General features: G+C 43.5%; 1 protein-coding gene across 1 annotated transcript; it reads left to right on the top strand.

Annotated features, from left to right (window-relative positions):
- Positions 1–4,290: 4,290 nt before the first annotated feature.
- On the top strand, positions 4,291–7,453 carry GADD45A (growth arrest and DNA damage inducible alpha). Its single transcript, XM_082678879.1, has 4 exons — positions 4,291–4,545; positions 5,078–5,179; positions 5,429–5,666; positions 6,774–7,453. The coding sequence occupies exons 1-4, from the start codon at positions 4,502–4,504 to the stop codon at positions 6,885–6,887; spliced, it is 498 nt and encodes a 165-aa protein (XP_082535005.1). The 5' UTR covers positions 4,291–4,501; the 3' UTR covers positions 6,888–7,453.
- Positions 7,454–21,319: the final 13,866 nt, after the last annotated feature.

Genomic DNA, 21,319 nt, shown 5'->3' with positions numbered 1-21,319 from the left:
TTGCCATGAATATTAATAGCTAAAGAAAATTTCCTTAGGGTAAGAAGTTATTGAACACACAACAAGATGGCATTAAGGGTATTGTATTAGGCCTTGATGCTATGAAACAAAGTACAAATAACAAATTACTTAGTGGTTTAAAACAACACTTACTTGGGCTTCCCTGGTGGCGCAGTGGTTGAGAGTCCACCTGCCAATGCTAGGGGACACAGGTTCGTGCCCCGGTCTGGGAGGATCCCACATGCCTCGGAGCGGCTGGGTCCGTGAGCCATGGCCGCTGAGCCTGTGCATCCGGACCCTGTGCTCCGCAATGGGAGAGGCCACAACAGTGAGAGGCCCGCGTACTGCAAAAACAAACAAACAAACAACACTTATTTATTATCTCACAGTTTCTGCAGGTCAGATGTCTGGGAGTGGCTTAGTTGGGCTCTCTTCTCAGGGTCTCCAAGGCTAAAATCAATGTTTCCCAGGCTATATTCTCATCTGAAGGCTTGAGTGGGGAAGGATCTACTTCTAAGCTCCCTCAGGTTGTTGGTAAAATCCATTTCCTTGCAGCTTCATGGTGGTTGGCTTCTTCAAAACCAGCAATGGAGAAAGTCTCTGATGCTTCCAGTCTCTCTTCAGAGAAGACCCTCTTTTAAAGGGCTCACCTGATTAGGTCAGGCCCACCAAGCCTAATCTCCCTTTTGAGTAACTCAAAGTCAATGAAATAGGGGCCTTAATTACGCCTGCAAAGTCCTTTTATCTTTGCCATAGAATGTAACATAATCATGCGTGTGATAGCCCAAAACCATTACCATAGTCTATTGGTTAAAAACAAGGAATGGGTTCTGCCTATACTCAAAGAAGGAGGATTATACAGAGCTTAACACCTGGGTTTACATATCATTGAGGCCATCTCAGAATATGCCCACCAGACAGTCCAAGAAACTAAACGTTTAGTTAAATTCCAAAATGGAAGTATTGATCCTAAGAAATGACACGTTTTTAGGTGTAAAGTCAATCTTGTCTGAATGATCTTCTCTGAGAAAAAAACTGAGGGAAATTTAGAGCCTGCCTTTAGAAACTAACTTCACCAGACTTACACAAAAGATACATCAGGAACCTTATGATCTTTAACAATAAAATATAATACAGTTCTAGATAGGTAGTTAGTACACCCATCATAGACTAATTGATCTCCTTCAATGTGAACAATGATCTGTTTAATGCTGTAATAATAAGCATCATACTTCTTTCAGATGTTAAAGGATTGACTAATTTTTGAAAGAAAGAAAAGTTATCATTCTAAACTATAGAACCAGTAGTAGGAATATATGTATGATAATAGTGAAGAAAATATCAAAAAAGCCTTTTAATATGCAAAGCAGGTAGCAGTGCTAAAATAATTTAACAATTTCTGAGTATATATTTTCATCTGATTTCCAAATATAACCATTTAGCATCCTTATAAATGTTACTAGAAGGTCATTCCAGTCCTGTGCAGTTGAAGTACCTGGAGTTACCGGGGATAGTTTTAAAAATGATTTTATATGCTGGAATTATTTTTTAAAATACAAATATATTAAAACACATGAAAAAAGTATATATACACATATATACTGATCTAGGGATATTCCTCTGATTTATCATTGGATACCATCCTCTCCTAGGACTAATAAGCACTTATGAAATGTATCATCTACGATCATCCTATTGTATAACTGCAATCTAGCTGTAGCTAAATTCAGCTTCTACTTCCAGTTGGAAACACCAGCTTTGAAAATAATCACTGATGAAACTGTCTAGGTAGACTCAGCAATGAGGCAAAATGGTGTAACATATCTGAGTCAGAAAGTATGACAAATGAATATTTTTGAATACTGGAAGGCTAGGCTTATCTCATAGGGAACAACCGAACAACACATGAACAAATCACTTTCCCTATAGATCAAATATAGAATTCAGTATAATTTTCGAGTGAGGGACCAGGCCTATATTAAGAAGTAATCCTTTTATACTGCATTTTTACTGCATGTAGTTGACCTGGGTGGGGCATTATTAGGGCTGTGGTTCGTTTGAATTGGAAAAACAATACAGGGGTTCTACTGTCCTACAGTTTCTGTTCAGATGACCAAAGTCATGGGACTTTCAGCATAGCTGGCTGATGACAGTGCATACTATTTTGTCCCAAAATCCAGTTCAAGCATGGACATACCAATTAGATGGTAAGCACTTTAAAGGCAAAGGACCAGGAATTGTACCATCCTTGGTATATTGTAGGACATCAAAGAAGTTTTTTCTTTGAATTAAATTTAAATATGGAATACCTTAGAGAGAATTCAATCATTACACAGGACTGCAGGATTCGGAGATCTTTTTGTTCAACCCTCAGATTCTGTTTAACTCAGTGAACATTGACTGTGCTTCTACTAAATGCAGAAATGGTGCTACGTGCCAAGAACACCAAGTTGATGAAGTCACAGTCCCTGTTGTCAAGAAACTCACTCGATTCCCTAATTCATCGTCAGCTTGCTGTGATCACACTTCCTTCCAAAGAGCTTCTAAGAAATACCTAGTGGATAGAACCTTGGAGTTCCACAGAACACAGTTCAACAATCTCCAAATGATGACTCAGGCCAGATTGCATAATTCAGGTTTTGTTTGCAAAGTTGAACGGGCTTCAGCATCTCCCTAAATTTCAATGTAAAGGAATTCTTTAACAAAGACACTACATGTTAGAATTTAAGATATAGATATGAAACATACCTTACACTCCTGGGTAAGTTATGCATTGACAAGCACCGTTCCTTTACTCAAACCTTGTCCCTTGCTGACAACGCAGTTAGGGATTAAGTGCAAAATGGCAGCTCAAATAAATGAGCCAGAAAACTGACCTATCACTTTTCTTTTCCACTAAATTAAGATCAAGAGAGCTGGAGAATATTTGGTCTAGAATGATACAAACATACGGGAGTTTGCAAAAACTCCCAGGTAGCTTAGCAAAAAATTACTTCTGTGACCTTTGTCTGTACAGTAACCTTAATAATGCAAGCATTGTTTTGAATGCAAGCATATGGGAGCATGTTTACCATTTCTGGTGACTTCAGTAGGTTTAACACATATTTTTGCATTTATTGCATAAACTCATGAAACAAAGGAAAGAACTTTCAACCTATTCAGTGAAAGTCTATGCATTGAAGTTTGCTTTTCAAAAATGCATAACTACTGCTTTCTTTATACCCACAAGTTGCCGTTATCTCAAAGCTGAAATTTTAGCATATGACTAAAAGGTCCGATAGCTGCTGCTTCATGATTCAGCATCTAACATTAATAATTCACAGTGAGATCACAGGCCCCCTGTGGAAGGTAGTGACATACTTGCCTTATGAAAGGAAGCTGAGGGCATATTGAGAGCATTTTGAATTTAGATATGTAGCTTGTGTGGGTGTCAGACAATTGTCTCTTAGCTGGTGCCATGCAGAAGGATCTTCCTTCGGGAAAGGCTGTCTGAGAAAGGTGAACTGGGCTTGTATGGCTAGGATACACTAGGATACACACATGTGGTAACCAGCTCCTGGTGCACACGGTTTTCCAGAGTTACCCTGGGCAGGTGGGAAGCCTTTCTGCTTTCTGTGGAAGAGATTCCAAGTTGGTTCCCTGCCACCACCAAACACAAATGTGTTGATTTTTCTTTTTTTGAGCTCCCAACCCTTGCAACCTTCCAAAAATAAATCAAACCAGCCATCAGGGGACCGAAATAATACTACTACTAATAAGCAGCTTTGCCTAGACTTACATAAACAACACTTCTGAGGTAAACTTTGCCCCAGAGGTCTGGACACACTCTTTTTATGTAACCAGCTTACTAATAATTACTAGACTTGGGTGCATTAACCCTGAAAATAGATTTTAATAGCAGGCCCCCAAAACAAAAGACATGAAACGACAATTAAAAAAAACAAACGTGCACCAACTAGAAAAACACTTGGCAGCCAGCTCCAGCCCAAGCTAAGACACCCTCCACTCCCCGCACAAAGACCTCCTCTCCTACCCGCCCTGCCAGCAGGATGAGAGTAGGCTCGGGACCCCGCCCCCATCCCCGCCCCCGCCCCAGGCTCGCCTTCCTCGTGGCCCCTCCCTCTTCCGCTCCTCTCAGCCGGGTTCCAGGAGCTGAGGTCAAATTGTCGGAGCAGGCTGATTTGCATAGCCCAATGGTTGCGCGCATGCAAATGAGGCGGGTGGTGGTTGGCTGGGGGTTGGCAGGATAACTCCGGCGAGGGGGGCCTTTGTCCTTCAGTGGCTGTGAGGCAGCTGCCGCGTCGCTATAGTGGTCTGTGGCGAGGGGGGGCGCCGAGAGCCGGCGGGCGAGCGAGCGAGGGGCAGGAGGGGCGGACGGCGCGGCGGCGGCGGGCGCTGGAGGAGCCTGAGAAGGAGTGCAGAAAGCAGGCACCCGCGCGCCCACGGTGGCAGGAGCAGCCCGCAAGCCGCTCTCTCTCTGTAGGGCACCTGCAGTTGCAATATGACTTTGGAGGAATTCTCGGCTGGAGAGCAGAAGACCGAAAGGCAAGTCAGCCGGAGCTTCTCCCTGAACTCTGCTTGCCCACTGCGCGCACCCCAGTGCTGCCAGGCTGTGCAAGGTTTGCGGGGAGCGAGCGGTTAAAAGTTTGCAGAGGGTACTTCCTATCCCGCCTTTCTTCCTCGGGACACTAGAGGCGTGCGTGGACAGAAAGAGCGTGCCTCCCACGCCGGTCGAGCCCCTCGAGCCTTTGCAAAGGGCAGAAGTGACCGTCCCTGCCGGTGCGGCTCCTGCGGCCGGCAGCCTGTGGCTTCGCCCAGCGCCGGGGACTGGCAGTGCCCTCAGGAGAGGGTGGCGGATGGCACTCTCGGGGCTTCTCACTGGACGCCCGGCCTCTGGGCGTGCGAGGGGTTACGGCGGGGGGGGGGGGTGACAGGCCGGGAACCCCGGGTTTGCAAAGGCCCAGGTGCGCCGTGGCGCGTGCACTCGGGAGGGAGGGTCGCGGCGCAGGGCGAGGGGGCCGCGACGGCCCCGAGGGGCGGCGGGCTGACGGGAACCCCTTGCTCTGCCTGTGTGTAGGATGGATAAGGTGGGGGATGCCCTCGAGGAAGTGCTCAGCAAAGCCCTGAGTCAGCGCACCATCACCGTCGGGGTGTACGAGGCGGCCAAGCTGCTCAACGTGTAAGTGGAACCCTCGCGTGTCCCTCGTGGTTTCTCTTCCCGCCCCAGCCCGGAGAGGTCGCCTTCCAGGGGCGCTCCCTCGGCCAGCAGTGCCACTTCCTGCCGCTTTCCATCTGCCCTGAGGTTGCTTGTCCCAAGGGGAGCAAGCGGGCCGGGGCGCGACCCCCCGGGACGTGGGCGCGGGATGCGGGCGCCCACGCGGCGGGTCTTGCCTTTGGGCTCATCAGCCCCGTCCCTGCCCGCACGCAGCGACCCCGACAACGTGGTGCTGTGCCTGCTGGCGGCGGACGAGGACGACGACAGGGACGTGGCTCTGCAGATCCACTTCACCCTGATCCAGGCGTTCTGCTGCGAGAACGACATCGACATCCTGCGCGTCAGCAACCCTGGCCGGCTGGCCGAGCTCCTGCTCCTGGAGAGTGACGCGGGCCCCGCGTTGAGCGAGGGCGCGGAGCAGCCCCCGGACTTGCACTGCGTGCTGGTGACGGTAAGGGAGAAGGGGACTGCGGGCAGGACGTGGTTAGAGTCCTGGCAGGAAGTCCGCAACGGCTGAAAGTCGCCTGACTCCAGATCTGGAATGGCTGAGGGTCAAGAACTGGGCGCCTTTGCCCCATCAAAGAGTGTGGCTGGACTTTCAGCCGAGATGTGCTAGTTTCATCCTTGGGATTTTCTCTGGTACGGAACGTGTCTAAGCACGTTGGAGGCTGCCAGAAGCGGAAGAGATCCTTGTGAGTCAGCATTGTCAGCCCAGCTACTCCCTACCTACATCTGCACTACCTCCCGTGACTAATTCCTTTAGCAGGGCAGATTAGATAAAGCCAAATAAATTCCTGGCTCACCCTCATTAAGGAGTCAGCTTCATTCTCTGCCAGTCAGAGCTAAAAATAGAAATGGTGTGGGAGACAGACCTTATTAATTCCCTAGAAATGTATTGAGAGGATAGAGTGGAAATTTTTTCTTTGCAATCTTGCATATTTTAAAATGGAGCTCCCCCCACCCCCATAAAAACCTTTGGTAGGTAGATAACTTGTGTTTACAGAGGTAAATGTGATCGTTTTGTCTTTTACATTTTACTACTTTTTGACTGATCTCTTTAAGTGGCAGCCTAATTATTTTGCTACTCCTGAAAAAATACTACTGTCTCTTTTGGGAGGATAACAGGTGGCAGTTCTAGTTAACTGCTATGCAGCTCTCACCTCCTGGTAGCCCAGCATGGAAATATTTCTCACAGTTGTTTCACTCAGGTCTCTGCCAAGGTACAAGTTTGGTAGGGCAAGCCTGTGAATAATACTTTCATGCAAAACTGAATAAATATTATGAAAACATATATATATGTATATGGCTCAGTGGGTTTCATGTACTCAGACTATACTCAGACTTTGAAGAGTACAGCTTAGTAGAGAATTACCCTGAATGATTTTGCAGGAAACCCAACTACCTAGAAGAAATTTTATTTCTTATGGTTGTAACAGGTCTCTGTGTCACACAGCCAAAGTATAGAATGTTCGAGTGTCTTCCCCTCAAAAGTGGTGTAATAAGTAGCAAAGGCTGACTTTTTTAATAGTAAATTTATTTTTTCTAAATTTGTTCCCAGAATCCACATTCATCACAGTGGAAGGATCCTGCCTTAAGTCAACTTATTTGTTTTTGCCGGGAAAGTCGCTACATGGATCAGTGGGTTCCAGTGATTAATCTCCCTGAACGGTGATGGCATCTGAATGAAAATAACTGAACCAAATTGCACTGAAGTTTTGAAATACCTTTGTAGTTACTCAAGCAGTTACTCCCTACACTGATGCAAGGATTACAGAAACTGATGTCAAGGGGCTGAGTGAGTTCAACTACATGTTCTGGGAGCCCGGAGATAGATGACTTTGCAGATGGAAAGAGGTGAAAATGAAGAAGGAAGCTGTGTGGAAACAGAAATACAAGTCAAAAGGAACAAAAATTACAAAGAACCACGCAGGAAGGAAAACAAAACTATGTATTAATTTAGGATGGTTGAGTTACATTTAAATAAACCAAATATGCTTTGTTGAAGTTTAAATGTGCGGCAGTAGTTTGGGTAATTTTGGTTTATATGCCCTCAAGTAAAAAAGAAAAAAGCAGAAAGGGTTAATCATATTTTAAAACCATATTTTATTGTATTTTGATGAGATGTTAAATTCTCAAAGTTTTATTATAAATTGTACTAAGTTATTTTATGACATGAAAGGTTATTTATGCTATAAATTTTTTGAAACACAATACTTAACAATAAACTGGTATGGAATAATTGCATCATTTATGTGTGTTTTGTTTCTTTTAACTTGGACTTTCTTTTAAAGAAGTTTCTTTTCAATATGGAAAAATTAAAACCCTTGTGAAATTATATACATATAGTATATGTGTCTGTATATATAGATGTGTGTGTGTATGTATATATAATTCTTTTCCACTCTTAAACATTTGGGCCAGACATGGGGGCATAATATTGCTTTTCATTCATTCTTTAGTGGACATTTTAGTGATGCCCTGCTCTAGCCTACATCCAAAGTCAGAAAAACGAAGATTTAAGAGGAGTTGGGGTTAGAGTTAGGGAACAGTAGTGTTAGAAATTGCACTTGCAAAACCTGAATAAATATTTATAGTTCAATGATACTAGTGCTGTAATAAGATTATATGCAACATATTAAGGAAGCAGAGGGGAGAGAGTGACCAAAGGTACCTGTAAGACCAGTGAAGTTTTTCCTGGAGAGAGATTATTTTATTTGGATCTTAAAACAGGAAGAGGATATTGCTAGCAGCAGCACACTAGTTTCTGAAAAGGTGTGGAGGCCCGAAAGACCAAAACCTGTTCAGGGAACAAAGTGATTCTGTGTGTGCCTCTGGTGTAGAAAGATAAGGGAGAGAAAAGGCTGAAAGGTAAGTGGCGATTAGGCCCAGACTGTAAAGGGCATTCTGTGTCACCCTTAGCTTTTGGGCTTCCTTCTGTAAACTTTGGCCAGTCTGCAGAGGCCTTCACGCAGGGAGTGACGTGATCAGTGTTCTAGGAAGATAACACTGGAGACTGAAAGACGGGTTATTGGGATAATCGGCTGTAGGTAACAAGGCCAATTAGAAAGTGACTGGAACAGTCCAAGGCTGTGCATTTTGCAGAAGCATATTCAGGGAACAAACAGGAAAGTGGCCTGCTAAATACTCTGGTACCCTTATTCTCTTTCTAGAGCTGTGTGCCTTCCAGCTGAACATGTCTGCTATGGTTCTGAGGGGTTTGGTTAAATTAGATGGGAGAGGTGGAGGAAAAGAGCAAAAGAAATGAAAGGCTTCAGCAGAACAGTCATCTTTTACTTGGAACAGTCACTTGATAATTAACTGCAATAACCTCCTGTAGATACAGCCAAAGAAAGCAAAAATGCCTACTGAGGCGAAGCCTAATATAGCTTTGGTCTACATGATTTTTCTTTGCCTCCTTCTCAAACCATAAGCCCCCATGGCTCCCCTGCCATCTGTCTCCCACCCTTGTCATGACTACATACAATCAGGAAAAAGTAGAAGTCAGAGGAGAGAAAACCAGCTAACAGTAACTAAAAGCTCCACATTTCTGCATATTTTAGGAATAACATAGGCCCATGAGCCCTTCACCTTGCAATTAAGTTTCTGTTTTTCACATCTACTAGAAATGTGGGTTTTTAGGCCTTGTTTAGACTTGTATCTTATTTAAGCTAGTGCCTGGTCCAAAACATAACTGGTATTTAATATTTGTTTCTTACATTATCAAAAGATTGAGAGCAGTGAGTTTTAAACAGAATTTCTTTTCGTTCCCACTAAAGTAAAAATATTTTCAATTCTTTCCCACAACTACTTGATTAAAAACGCTTCTGCAAAGATGAGTGAATTAAAGTAGGAAGGCAGAGTGGGGAGAAGCAGCATTGCTTGGCGGAAAGAGCATGGGGTACAGCCAGGATCAGTCCCAGTGCATCCCGTTTTCCTCATCAGCAGAATGGAGATAAAATTAACCATCTTGCAGGGTTGTTTCACTCCTACAGGACTATAACTTCCCTGAAGGTAAGAAACAATGTCTGGTTCATAATTGTAGCCCAGTACTTAGCACACTTCTCAGCAAGCAGTAGGTGTTGAATTAATATTTGTTGACTAGGGACTTCCCTGGCTGTCCCGTGGTTAAGACTCCACCCTTCCAATGTAGGGGGTGTGGGTTCGATCCCTGCTCAGGGAACTAAGATCCCACATAGTGTGGCAAAAAAAAAAATTTGTTGACTAAATGATTTAGAAATAATAGATGCAAACTACCTGGCATCTGATAGGTGCCAATACAGTGTGTCTATTACTAAAACTTAGGCGATAGCAATAGAAAAACTTTTAAGGCATCAGAGAAATCTGTTGCTTATAACATGGTATATATATTTTAAGAAAAGTGTTTTGAATCTGTATTCTCAATTCATAGTACTTAGAGATATGAAGTGGTAGTATGCATCCTTCAGGTTGTTTGGTTTCAGAAAAATCTCAACAATTAATTCAGTGTTGTTGTTTTGGTTTTCAAGTTTTAACTATTGTTATTTGCTCCTGATTGAACATAACCCAAAAGTAACAAGGCATTGAAAAATCCAATCTGAAACAATTGAGTTAATTGTAAACAAGTGTGCAATTACCAGGGCAGATTCTGCCTCTAAATGATGCTAATACTTTTCAGTTGTGCTTTAAATGCCTACTTATTGCGAATAGGTGAAAATGTTACAACAGGGACAAAAATCCCCTCGTCTACCTACGGTGTGTTGTTTGTGGAAAATACCTATTTTTTTCCACTGGCAGCTTCACCTCAGTGTTGTAAATAGCATTGACTTCTCCTGCCTACAGTTCACCAGGGCCCTCAGTAAGTTAAACTTATATAATGAAAGGACTCATGAAGGTAACTAATCTTCCATAATATATGTTTTATTTCCCAAATAAAGAAAAAAGGGTCATGACTAGGAAAGAGCTGTTTGTATATTGTTAATAGGAAGTATTTTCAAAGCTTGTTTTGAGATGCCTTACTGTAACCCTTCTAAAATCAGTTTCCCAATTTTCAACTATATGGGTTAAATTTTATTCTTTGATATGTGGTAGAAGGCTGTAAGCAGTGAGGTGCGTTTCCTTTAAATGAACAAAACTCTCAATGGCATGATTTAACACCAAGCCAGTGTCCCTCAAGTTGAGTTGAATCTTTTTTTGTTCCTTTTTAACAATACCTAGATAAACATAAGAAACTGTGTAAAACGTTATAGTCATGAAGATCACCAAGAAGTACTTAGTGAGAACTTATTATGGGCAAGGGGCTATGCTGGTTATATTGAAATCTAAGAAAAATCAGACACTTCCTCTGGCCTCAAGGAGTTCCCAGCCTAGTGAAGTAACTAGGGGCATGCACATCTTGACAAGTAGAAAAAGTCTGTTAAGTTCTTTTTTTTTTTTTTTTTTTTTTGGCGGTACGCGGGCCTATCACTGTTGTGGCCTCTCCCGTTGCGGAGCACAGGCTCCGGACGTGCAGGCTCAGCAGCCATGGCTCAAAGGCCTAGCCGTTCTGCAGCATGTGGGATCCTCCCGGACCGGGGCACGAGCCCGCATCCCCTACATCGGCAGGCGGACTCTCAACCACTGCGCCACCAGGGAAGCCCAAAAGTCTGTAAGTTCTTTGATCAGAAGCTAGCATCGTATTTTGCAACCACACAAATTACTTAATTGATTGAATATTGAATGTAATTCTGCTAAGTGCTGTGGGGAATACACAGATGTAGCCTATAAGAGCACTTGTCCTTAAGAAGTTTATCATCAAATAAGGAAATTGTGAAGGTTAGCACATTCACTTCTTTAATGCTATTTATTGAAAGCCCATCATGTACCTGACACTGTGTTAGGTCCCGGGGCTACAGAAGTGAAAAAATAAGGTCTCTGCCTTCAAGGATGTGTGCAATTTAGTGTAGAAGACTGACACCTGTGATGCAGGGTGATCAGAGATGATGTGCTATGTTCAAGGCCTAAGTGTTCCTGGGGGTCGGGAAGGTTTGCCAGATCCAATGCAACCAGTGCAACCCAAAGGATGAAGAGATCTGCCAGGGGACTGTGAAGGGCACGTCTTCCCGGACAGGAACTGCAGCTCTCGAGTGTATGTTTGAGGCATGTTTGGGGCGAGTTTCTGAGGCAACCACACCACTCACATAGGGCTTACTACACGCTGAGCACAGCTCTAAGAACCTTATGGTAACTCATTAGCCTCACAACAACTCTATGGACGTAAGTATCAGTACTATTATTGCCTCTATTTTGAAGGTGAAGAGACTGATACACACAGAGAGAAATCTGCCCAGAGTTTGTTAGTAAGTGGCAAGTCCAGGATGCACGCTGAAGAAGTCTGGTCCTGGAATCCATATTCTCCAATGACAGGTGATAATGTGGGAAAAGGTGGTAGGGAGGACCATGAAGGGCCCTGCAAGCCAGCCTTTTTTTCATTAGGTGATAGAAAGCCATTTGAAAACTTAAAACTGAGAAAATAGGCAGGGTGCTATTACCACCATGACAGGGGCTAGGAAAAGATGAAACTGTGGCTCACAAAGTCCTAATGTGAGGTTGGAAACTGGTAGCCAAGAGAAATTTGGCTCACGTGATGTTTAAAAACAATTTTGGGGAGGAATCACTTGCCAACGTTTAAACATGGAGAAATTTCTTCGAAAAATCTTTATTTCTGTTGTCGCTTGGAAATTTGCTGTATGTGGCAACAGTGGGCCCACATTCTGCATGGCAGCAATTGGCTGCAGCTGAGGGAGGCTCCTCCCTTTTAGACAAAGATTTCCAGTTTGCCACAGACCTCACCCCTCCCTATTGTTAACTTAAGCCTGCTGGACTCACTTAGGCTTTCCTTCCTAATCCTTTTAGGCATGTGAGGTCCACACTTCACCCCCCAATGACAAATATCTCTCAGTCTGGGGCTCAGATTCTTCCTGTGTAAAGTGAGGGATTTGCCCTCCAGAATTTCTCACATTGTTCCGATCATAATGAAGACCTAGCATTTTTGATAGTGTTAAAAATACACCTTTAAGACCCTTTCCCAGGAGCTTCAGATTAAGTGGGGCTGGGAAAATTCTCAGAATTTATTTTTTTAACAAGTAAATTCAGGTAATTCTTATTATCAGGGAAGAGAAACACTGCCTGCTTTCTTGGAGTTCTTCCAGCTGAAATTGAGCAGAATCACGCTTAACAAGTTTGGTGCGGGGGCAGGGGCAGGGAGCAGCGAGCAGCGAGCAGCTTTCACATCAGTTTCCAGTCTCCCTGATGTTAGCCCACCAGGAGCTGAGGGATACATGTTTCTCTGCAAAGGTTGAAGAGATTCTCAGGGAAGAGGTATAACCAGAACAATTTGCTACGTGTGGACAGAGTTAGAATTTACTAGTTTACTAAGGTGATTACTGTACAAATTACAAGAACTACAAAAGGTGGGAGGTCCACAAACAGGTTGGCTCTTAGCACTGCCTTGAACTGACCGATCAACAGACCTGTTATGGGCCCGACACAGCACTGGGCACTTGGACAAGGAGCTGACAGCATGATAAAAACAACCTGTTGTACAGAGTGTTGCTCGGCATCAGGCACAAGGTAAGGAGCTCGGAGAGTGAGTGGAGTTCCTATTTTTGTTATAGCCATTAGCACTTTCCGGCTTATAATGTGCTTTCACATTTATTTATTTATTTATTTTCTCTTTTGCGGTACGCGGGCCTCTCACTGTTGTGGCCTCTCCCGTTGTGGAGCACAGGCTCCGGACGCGCAGGCTCAGCGGCCATGGCTCACGGGCCCAGCCGCTCCGCGGCATGTGGGATCCTCCCGGACCGGGGCACGAACCTGTGTCCCCTGCATCGGCAGGCGGACTCTCAACCACTGTGCCACTAGGGAAGCCCTGCTTTCACATTTATTAATCCATTTGATTCCTTGCCAAAGCACCTGAGGCTCAGAGAAGCCAAGAGACCCGTCCAGAGCCACATGGAGAGGAAGGTGAAAATCAAAATTCTACTGTGAACTCCATCTCTCAAAGACACCAACCAGACAGCACAGGTTAACCCGGGAGGCTGAAACTAATTGCATCTAATTTTTTACTTACCCGGTAAATGGGAGAGAGCCCTCGGAAAACTAAAGGAGAGAATTCTAAGAATTGTTCTCTTTCATCCTGTAACCTCATCACAGAAGAAGTGATTTTTGTGTCCTTGGGTACTTTATGCTAACGTATTTTCTACAAATAAGTGTCTGAGAACTTATTATGCAGAAAAGCTGCAAAGTTCCCTAGTATCGCCACTTAATACCTGATTACATCACCACACTGTAATCACACTGCAACCATCAAAATAAGCACTCTGCAAAACGGCTCATCTGCAGAAGAGCCTTCTGATTTTTTTGCTTCTTTGTATAACTGTTAAGGACAGAGCTGGCAAAAGATCAAGAATAAGAGTTCAGCAGTTAAGACAATAGGCTTTTCTAGCCAGAAAGAGCTGAGCTTGGGTCCTGGATCCCAGCTAGGGCTTGGGAAAGTAGTGTAACTTTTCTCAGCCTCAGTTATTTCTCCCAGAAAATGGGAAAATAAACAAGGCTTATATCATTGATTTTTTGTGGGGATTAAAGGAAACAATGCAGAGAAAGCAAAGCACTCGGCTCAGTTCCTGGAAGTACTGGATATATGTAACCTAACGATAATTGCATCTCCCATGATAATTACATCTCCCACGAGTGGGTAATTTTCTATGCATGTATGTTATGTATGTATTTTGTATCATTATTCTATGTTTGTAAATTAGAGGGTGACTTAAGTGAAAAAGAAACCCTCCAGCCAACTACATAGCTGAACAGAACTGAATATGGAAAGACATTATCCAATTAAATTGTTAATTTCCACGAATCCAGTTTCTCCTCTCCATTACCATTAACTTAATTTGGTCCTTTATCACCCATTTGGTTTATCAGAGCAGTTTCTGTTCAAAATCAAACATTGAGCTCAACTGTGTGCCAAGTTCTGTGCTGGAACTTACTATAGAAAGATGATTATGGTGCAGTTTCTACCTGCAGTCTAGTGTAGGGAGCTGACAGACACAGAGAATTTAAGGTGGTGTGGTACCTTGGCATTTTGGGCATGGTGTGTGTGTGTGTTTAGGGTGGTGGTGGTGAGGAAGCCTTCCAGGAAAGGGTGATGCTTGACCTGAATCATGAAGCACGGTTAGAAGAGAGGGGAGAAAAATGCGGTGCACAAGGGATTCTTTCAGTCTGTGGTGTTTGCTACAGGATTAACTGTTAAGGAAGGGAGTGGAGAAAGGTAGGCTGAAAAGGTAGACAGAGACCAGCTCATAGAAGGTCTTGTATGTCCTTCTAAGGAGCATGGCTTTGCCCTGCAGGCAATGAGGGGACGCCGAGGATTTTATATAGAAAAGTAAAATGGGCTAACAGTCGTCTATGGTTTACTCTTCTCAGAGGCATTTAATTGCCCAGATCAGTGCAATGGGATTTGAGGGGAGTGTAATGTAAAGGGACAACTGTTCATTGTTCGTGTCTGTCCTGCTCCCCTCCTTCCTTCCATGAACCTTCTTTCTTGTTAGCACCCCTCACCCCAGCCTCAAAAATAGATTTGGAATATAGGCCTGGCTCATCTTCCTGGCCATGGTGATTGGTGTGGGGATAGATAATGTGACTCAGCTGGGCCAATCAGAAATCTTCCTGAGAATTTTCTGCCAGAGTAGAAAAGTCTGTAGTCTCTTTGCAGTGCCACCAAGCTCATGGATGAGTCTAGGCTTGCTGGCAGCCGCTTGCCTGCTGCGGAGAGTAAGTCAATTAAAGAGTAAAGGGCAGAGGTGACACTTGAAAGCAGAGCTAAATCCAGCTGTACCTGAAGGGAGCCCCATGGATTTTTTATTATGCGTAATTTAATTTTCAACTAAAACTTGGGTTTTAGTTTTATTTGCAACTAGAAGTAGGACTGAGGGATTTCCTGGATGCGAGACTTTCAGGGCCAAAACTGAGACAGTCCCAAGTAAACAGAAACAGTTGGCTATCCTAATACCAGGGGCAACCACAGAGGCTGGAGTCTAGATGGGACATTTTCCAGTAGTTCAGTCAAGGGGTGATACATGCCTGAACTTGCAGTTGATGAGGAAAATCAGGGGTGGATTTTAGAAATATTTGGGAAATGAAATAGGCAAGACTGGGTGATCAGATGTAAGGAATGAAGGGGAATTCTTGAATGACTCTCAGAATTCCAGCTGGGGCAATTTAACGATGATACTGATGTCAATTAAAGTTTTGCAAGGGGAAATGGCTTTAGTCTTGGACACATTTTGTTTCAAGTCCTTGTGTGACTATCTGTTAAAAATGTCCAGTAGAATAGGTAAGTTGGATGCTTGGATAAAAGGTGGGCTGGATGTTTGGATTTGGGAATCCTCAGTGTATACTAACAGTGAGAGTGGATGAGCTCTCCAAGAAGAGAGCAGTGGGTCAAGGATAGAAACCTGGGACTGAGGGTGGGATTTTAGAAGGCAGACATAGGAGGAGGAGACAGAGGGGAAAAATGAGTCTGATGTCACAGAAGCTAGTGGGGCAGAATGGTGAGTTTACAGGAGAGAATAATTCCCACTGTTAGAGGGGTCCCTGAAGCAGAGATTGAAATGTTCCACTGAATTTCGAAATTAAGAGTTCACTGGCTGGGACTTCCCTGGTGGCACAGTGGTTGGGAAACTGCCTGCCAATGCAGAGGACATGGGTTCGATCCCTGGTCCGGGAGGATCCCCACATGCTGTGGAGCAACTAAGCCCGTGAGCCACAACTAGTGAGCCCGTGTGCCACAACTGCTGAAGTCCATGCACCCTAGAGCCTGAGCACCACAACTACTGAGCCTGTGTGCTGCAACTACTGAAGCCCGTGCACCTAGAGCCCGAGCTCCGCAACAAGAGAAGCCACTGCAATGAGAAACCCGCGCACCGCAACAAAGAGTAGCCCCTGCTCACCATAACTAGAGAAAGCCTGTGTGCAGCAACGAAGATCCAACACAGCTCCCCTCCAAAAAAAAAAAAAAAGAGTTCACTGGCCGTTTTATTGGATGACATCAGTTTCACTCTGTTGGTGTGAGTAAAGCCACACTGCAGTCGATTGAGAAGATGGGAGGTGAGGAAGAGAAGACAGGGAAGGTGGACTACTCTTGGGACATTTTGATAAGAAAGGAGAAAAGAGGATAAGTGGCTTCAGGAATAGCTGGAGGACTTGCTGCTCACCTGTGAGACGGATGGAAGTTATTTGCTTGGGTGTGATGGAGACATTTGGATGTGGAAAGGTAGGAAGTTTTAAGAATTCAGGCCAAATGGCCCCAGCATGTTTTTGATGGGGAAGGCAGGATTATTTGCTTGATGGGAAGGAGATAAATAGGGGGGTTTGAGTAGGGTGTTAAAGGTTTGGAATGGAGGAGTTGAACAAGGACCAATAAAAGAATTATAAAATGCTGCTGGAGGCTCAGCAGAGGTTAGAAACACTACTGCCACTTTTTCTCCACTAGTTCATTCTCCTTCTTCACTCTCTCTTTAAGAAAACAAGGCTTATCATGTCAAGACCCTGCTTAAACCACTCTACCAACTCCCTCCCCTTGCCTTTTATAATCAGTAGAAACTCTTAGCCTTTGTTGACTTTACTCAAACTTCCTTCCCAGCCTCATCAACATTCTTCTCCCCATACTCCTGACACAGAGATCTGTTATCTGATAACCCAGACTTCTTTAGAACCTAGCGTTTGTACACACTTTTTGTGCTGCTGAGAATAACCTTTCCCTATTCCTAACAAACTCCTACTCATCCTTCAAGGCCCAACTGATACAGTGCTGCCTCTGTGAAACCTTTTTTGACTCATTCAGGCAGGGCGACTTCTTATAATAGCATTGATCACATTGCACAGTAATGCCCACCCCAATCCCCACCCTCACTATCTTGGGAGATCCTAGTCTTTTCTGGGTTTATCCTAGGACATACTTAGCTAGTAGGAGCTACCATATTCCCAGGAGGAGCTCAACAAATGAATGAATTCCTCTTTGTCCTGCTTCTAAAAATCAAATGCTGTGTTATTCACATTTAATGTTGAGTGGGGTATTTTTCTTTTTGTAGTTATAACTCATGAGACATTGTTGATACTTTGTTGAAGAACTTTGCTCATTTAATTCTATTAATTGCTTATATACAAAATACCTTTCTACAATTCATTTTTCCTTAAAAATTCTTTCCTGCCCTGATGATGAGTCAGTAGCTGAGGTATCAGGAAGTGATTTTTAAAATATCTTTTAAAATATCTATAATTATACTCGGCAAACCCACATACCCTTCTCTGACCCCATACTCTAGACTTTGGTTCTTTTCCTCCTGATTTTCGATTCAAGGAGGAAAATGTAAAATGATTGGGGGTAAAGATGGCAAAAAAGTGACCCAAAGTGAATTGCTCTCCTCTCCCATATTTGTATAAGATTTAAAGCTAGAAGAAATGTTAACAATTACCTAGCCTAAATCCTTCTTTAAAAAATTCCTTTTTTTTTTTTTTCTGGAAACAGGAACAGGAGTCATAAAAGTCTTAAGGTTGCACAGCAAATTAGTGGCAGTCCAACTAGAACCCACATTTCCTGAGTCTAAGATGTTTTTTCTCTTCATACTGACAACTCATGAAAAAATGCAGTTTTTTAAAAAAAGCATATCGAATGCACTTTTGGATCTCTGCGAAATTCCATTTTCTCATATGTAAAGTAGGGATAATAATAGTAGCGACCTCATGGGTTTGTTGTGAGAATTAAATGAATTAAGAGATGCAAAATGCTGAGAATAGTACCTGCCCATAGTAAGTGCCTGGAGTCTAGTATTGTTTATTTTTATTTAAGGTCCAGTACATTAGGCTCTTGATTACTAAGGAACCAATTTGCTCACTTTACATTACTTAAGTTTATTTAAATTAAAAAAATTTTTTTTGTTTATTGAGTTCACGTGCAATATTATGTTTCAGGTGTACCACACAGTGATTCACAATTTTAAAGGTTATACTCCATTTATAGTTGTTATAAAATATGGCTATATTCTCTGTGCTGTACAATATATACTTGTAGCTTATTTTATACATAATAGTTTTACTTCTTAATTCCCTACTCCTATATTGCCCCTCCCCCTCAATCACTAGTTTGTTCTCTATATCTGTGAGTCTGTTTCATTTTTGTTATATTCACTAGTTTGACCCCTCATATAAGCGATATCATACAGTATTTGTTTTTCTCTAAATGCACTTAGCATAATACCCTCCAAATCCCATCCATGTTCTTGCAAATGGCAAAATTTCATTCTTTTTTATGGTTGAGTAGTATTCCATCGACTATATTTATATACCACATCTTCTTTATCCATTTGTCTGTTGATGGACACTAAGGTTAATTCCATATCTTGGCTATTGTAAATAATGCTGCTGTGAACATTGGGGTGCGTGTATCTTTTCAAATTAGTATTTTTGTTCTTTTCAGATACATACCCAGGAGTGGAATTGCTGGGTCATATGGTAGTTTTATTTCTCACTTGATTAATTAAAATTCCCAAAGTTATTTTGCCTCCCTGCTGCCCCCCCCCCCCATTCAAACCATGCTACAGTTATGAAGACAGACTATATGGGCTGCAGAATCTAGCTGACGCGGGTGTGTGGAATTAGCGTCTGTACTTCTTAGTTGTTGGATCCTGCATTACTCACTTGACTTCTCTGAGCCTCAGTTCCTCATCTGTAGCATACAGTTAAATAAAGTCTACTTTCCTTTCAAGAGTTGTTGTGAGGCTTAAATGGGAGGATACATGTGGAGTGTCCAGCCCAGTGTCAGTGTTTGGTCTCTCCTTTCCCCAGGGCCTCACACAGATGTCTGTAAATATCGACAGATGTATGAGCTATATTGAAATGTACTTCATTGATGTCAGATCTACAAGGGTTTATCTACAATAAAGCAATTCTAATGCGTTGGCCATGGGAAAATGTCTCAAGGTTAAAAGTAGGAAGGATCTGCTGCACATGGACGATTCTCCAAAGGGATGCTTGTCTTCAGATATACTGTGAAGCTTCTTTACCATTTTTGCCACATCCAAGTACAAGCTGTGCTATTATATACCCACATTTTTGAAAATATAAATTGGCTTACTTTTTACTTAAATCTGTTTTAGAAGGGAACTTTATATCACAACTTGCTCAGTGAGTGACTGCTTTTCCCCTGCCCCCAGCATATCAACTTACAGATCCACAGGGTCTTTGTGATGTCACATGGTTAATGTCCTATGTCAGGACCAGATTTCAGGTCTTTTGTGGCTGGAGCTCTCTCTTCTATCACTAAGCTCTGTGTGTGTGTGTGTGTGTGTGTGTGTGTGTGTGTGCGTGCGTGTGTGTGTGTGTGTGAAGATGGCATGATTGGATCTAGAGACCAGGAGTAGCAATTTGCACATAGATGTCTCAGCTGCAGATTTAACGTGCAGATTCGAGACCTTACCATTATATATCTCGGCCAGTCCAATTACTTGCTTTCATTATTGAATAGATTACCTAGGAGGATTTATAGGGTATAAAAATGCTTTGTATGTAAAATTAATTCTCAATACACCTCAAACTTTACCTTCTGCTCCTTTGTGCTAAGCACTGCTCTCTCCATAGTTCTATTTTATAGCATCAGTTGTCTTCTACAGATTAATATATTAAGTCATACAGCATTTCAGGATACATTTATTTGGACTGCATTTTCTTCCAGTGCAGAGAAAATATTGGTTTCTTAAAAAATTAATCGTTGAGGTGAGGGTTCCTGAGACCAACTGTATATATATGTTTGCCCAGGACTGGCCTATAGCTAAATGGCCTTTAATAGATATGATTGACTCAGATAAGGAAACAGCAATGGGGGAAGCATCTGAAGGGAAACGTTATTTGCTGCTCACAGCGGCAAAGGGGTAGAGTAGCAAGCAGGGCCATGCTCTGAAAGCAAGCTATAGGCAATAGTCATGTCAGGTTGTGCAAAGATGGCTTAGAGCTGATGGCAGGACAGGTTCTACACAGTCAGAGCCGTGTGCCCAAAGTTTATAAATGTAGACATAGGGACTCAAAAGACTGTCCACCTAGCCCCAAGTAAGAAGGCTTATGGTGAATGTCCTTATGTGTATGTGTAACATTGCCGATGAGAAGCTGGTCACAGCGCATGTCCAGGAGAGCTGGACCTGCATCTCCACATTTAGCTACCACATTACCAGCAGGCTTGAGTTCTTTGTTTCACACCATTAAGGTTGCATGCCATTTCATCTGCCACGTTTACTTAGTCTACCCATTTCAGCTTCACTGTCCTCCATCCCCTTATCCCTACCCAGGTCCCATCTACCACCCCCAAGCCCGTCTTCCACTGAAAGTCACAGGGACTTCTGGTAATTTGGTCTGAGCCAGTGAAAGTCCTGGTCAGTTGCTGCTGCCTGTTTTTCATGACCAACCTGTCTAAATGCTTCAGTCCTTTCCTAGGAAGGGCTGAGTGGCTATCTTTTGCCCCTACCCTTTGTAGTGTGTGTGTGCTGGTTTTCGGAAGCAGGGGGCAGCTCTTTAGCTTGCCCAGCCCATAACCTTGTTGGCTGCCTTCTCCCTGGCTTTCTGGATGACGTTGTCCCTCCCTTGATCTCTGTGGGAATCCCAGCTCTGGAGGAAGGGACTGGGCAGGAGGCAGGGTACCTTCAACAAACACTTGGTGAATATGAGTCTGCAAGTCTCATGACCTTTCCATTTGTTGTCTGTTTCTGTGGTCACAGCCGGGTCTCAGGATGGGAAAGAGCCTTCCACACATTGTGAATCACTACGCCACTCCTCCTTAACAACTTCCACTGCCTTCCGGTTGCTTGCAGGGTAAGTGGTATGGGAGATGCTCTGCACACTAGCTTTGAGCTCACTTTTCTCCTCCTCCTGTCATTCCCTCCCAAGACTTCATTCCAACACATACAGGGTTTCTTCATCTCTCAAACACCACCTCCCTTGGAAGCCTTCTCAGACTTTGCTGATACGGAGGTAGCCCTCCTTCCCCTGGGCTCTTGCGGCACTGTGTGTTCACGTGAGTTCAGGCACTTTGCACACGGTACT

The sequence above is a fragment of the Grampus griseus genome (assembly GCF_964374135.1).
Source record: "Grampus griseus genome assembly, chromosome: 1".
In the NCBI taxonomy this organism is placed as follows: Eukaryota; Metazoa; Chordata; class Mammalia; order Artiodactyla; family Delphinidae; genus Grampus; species Grampus griseus.
The sequence above is the reverse complement of the archived record's forward strand: the minus strand, read 5'-3'. Positions and strand labels throughout refer to the sequence as shown.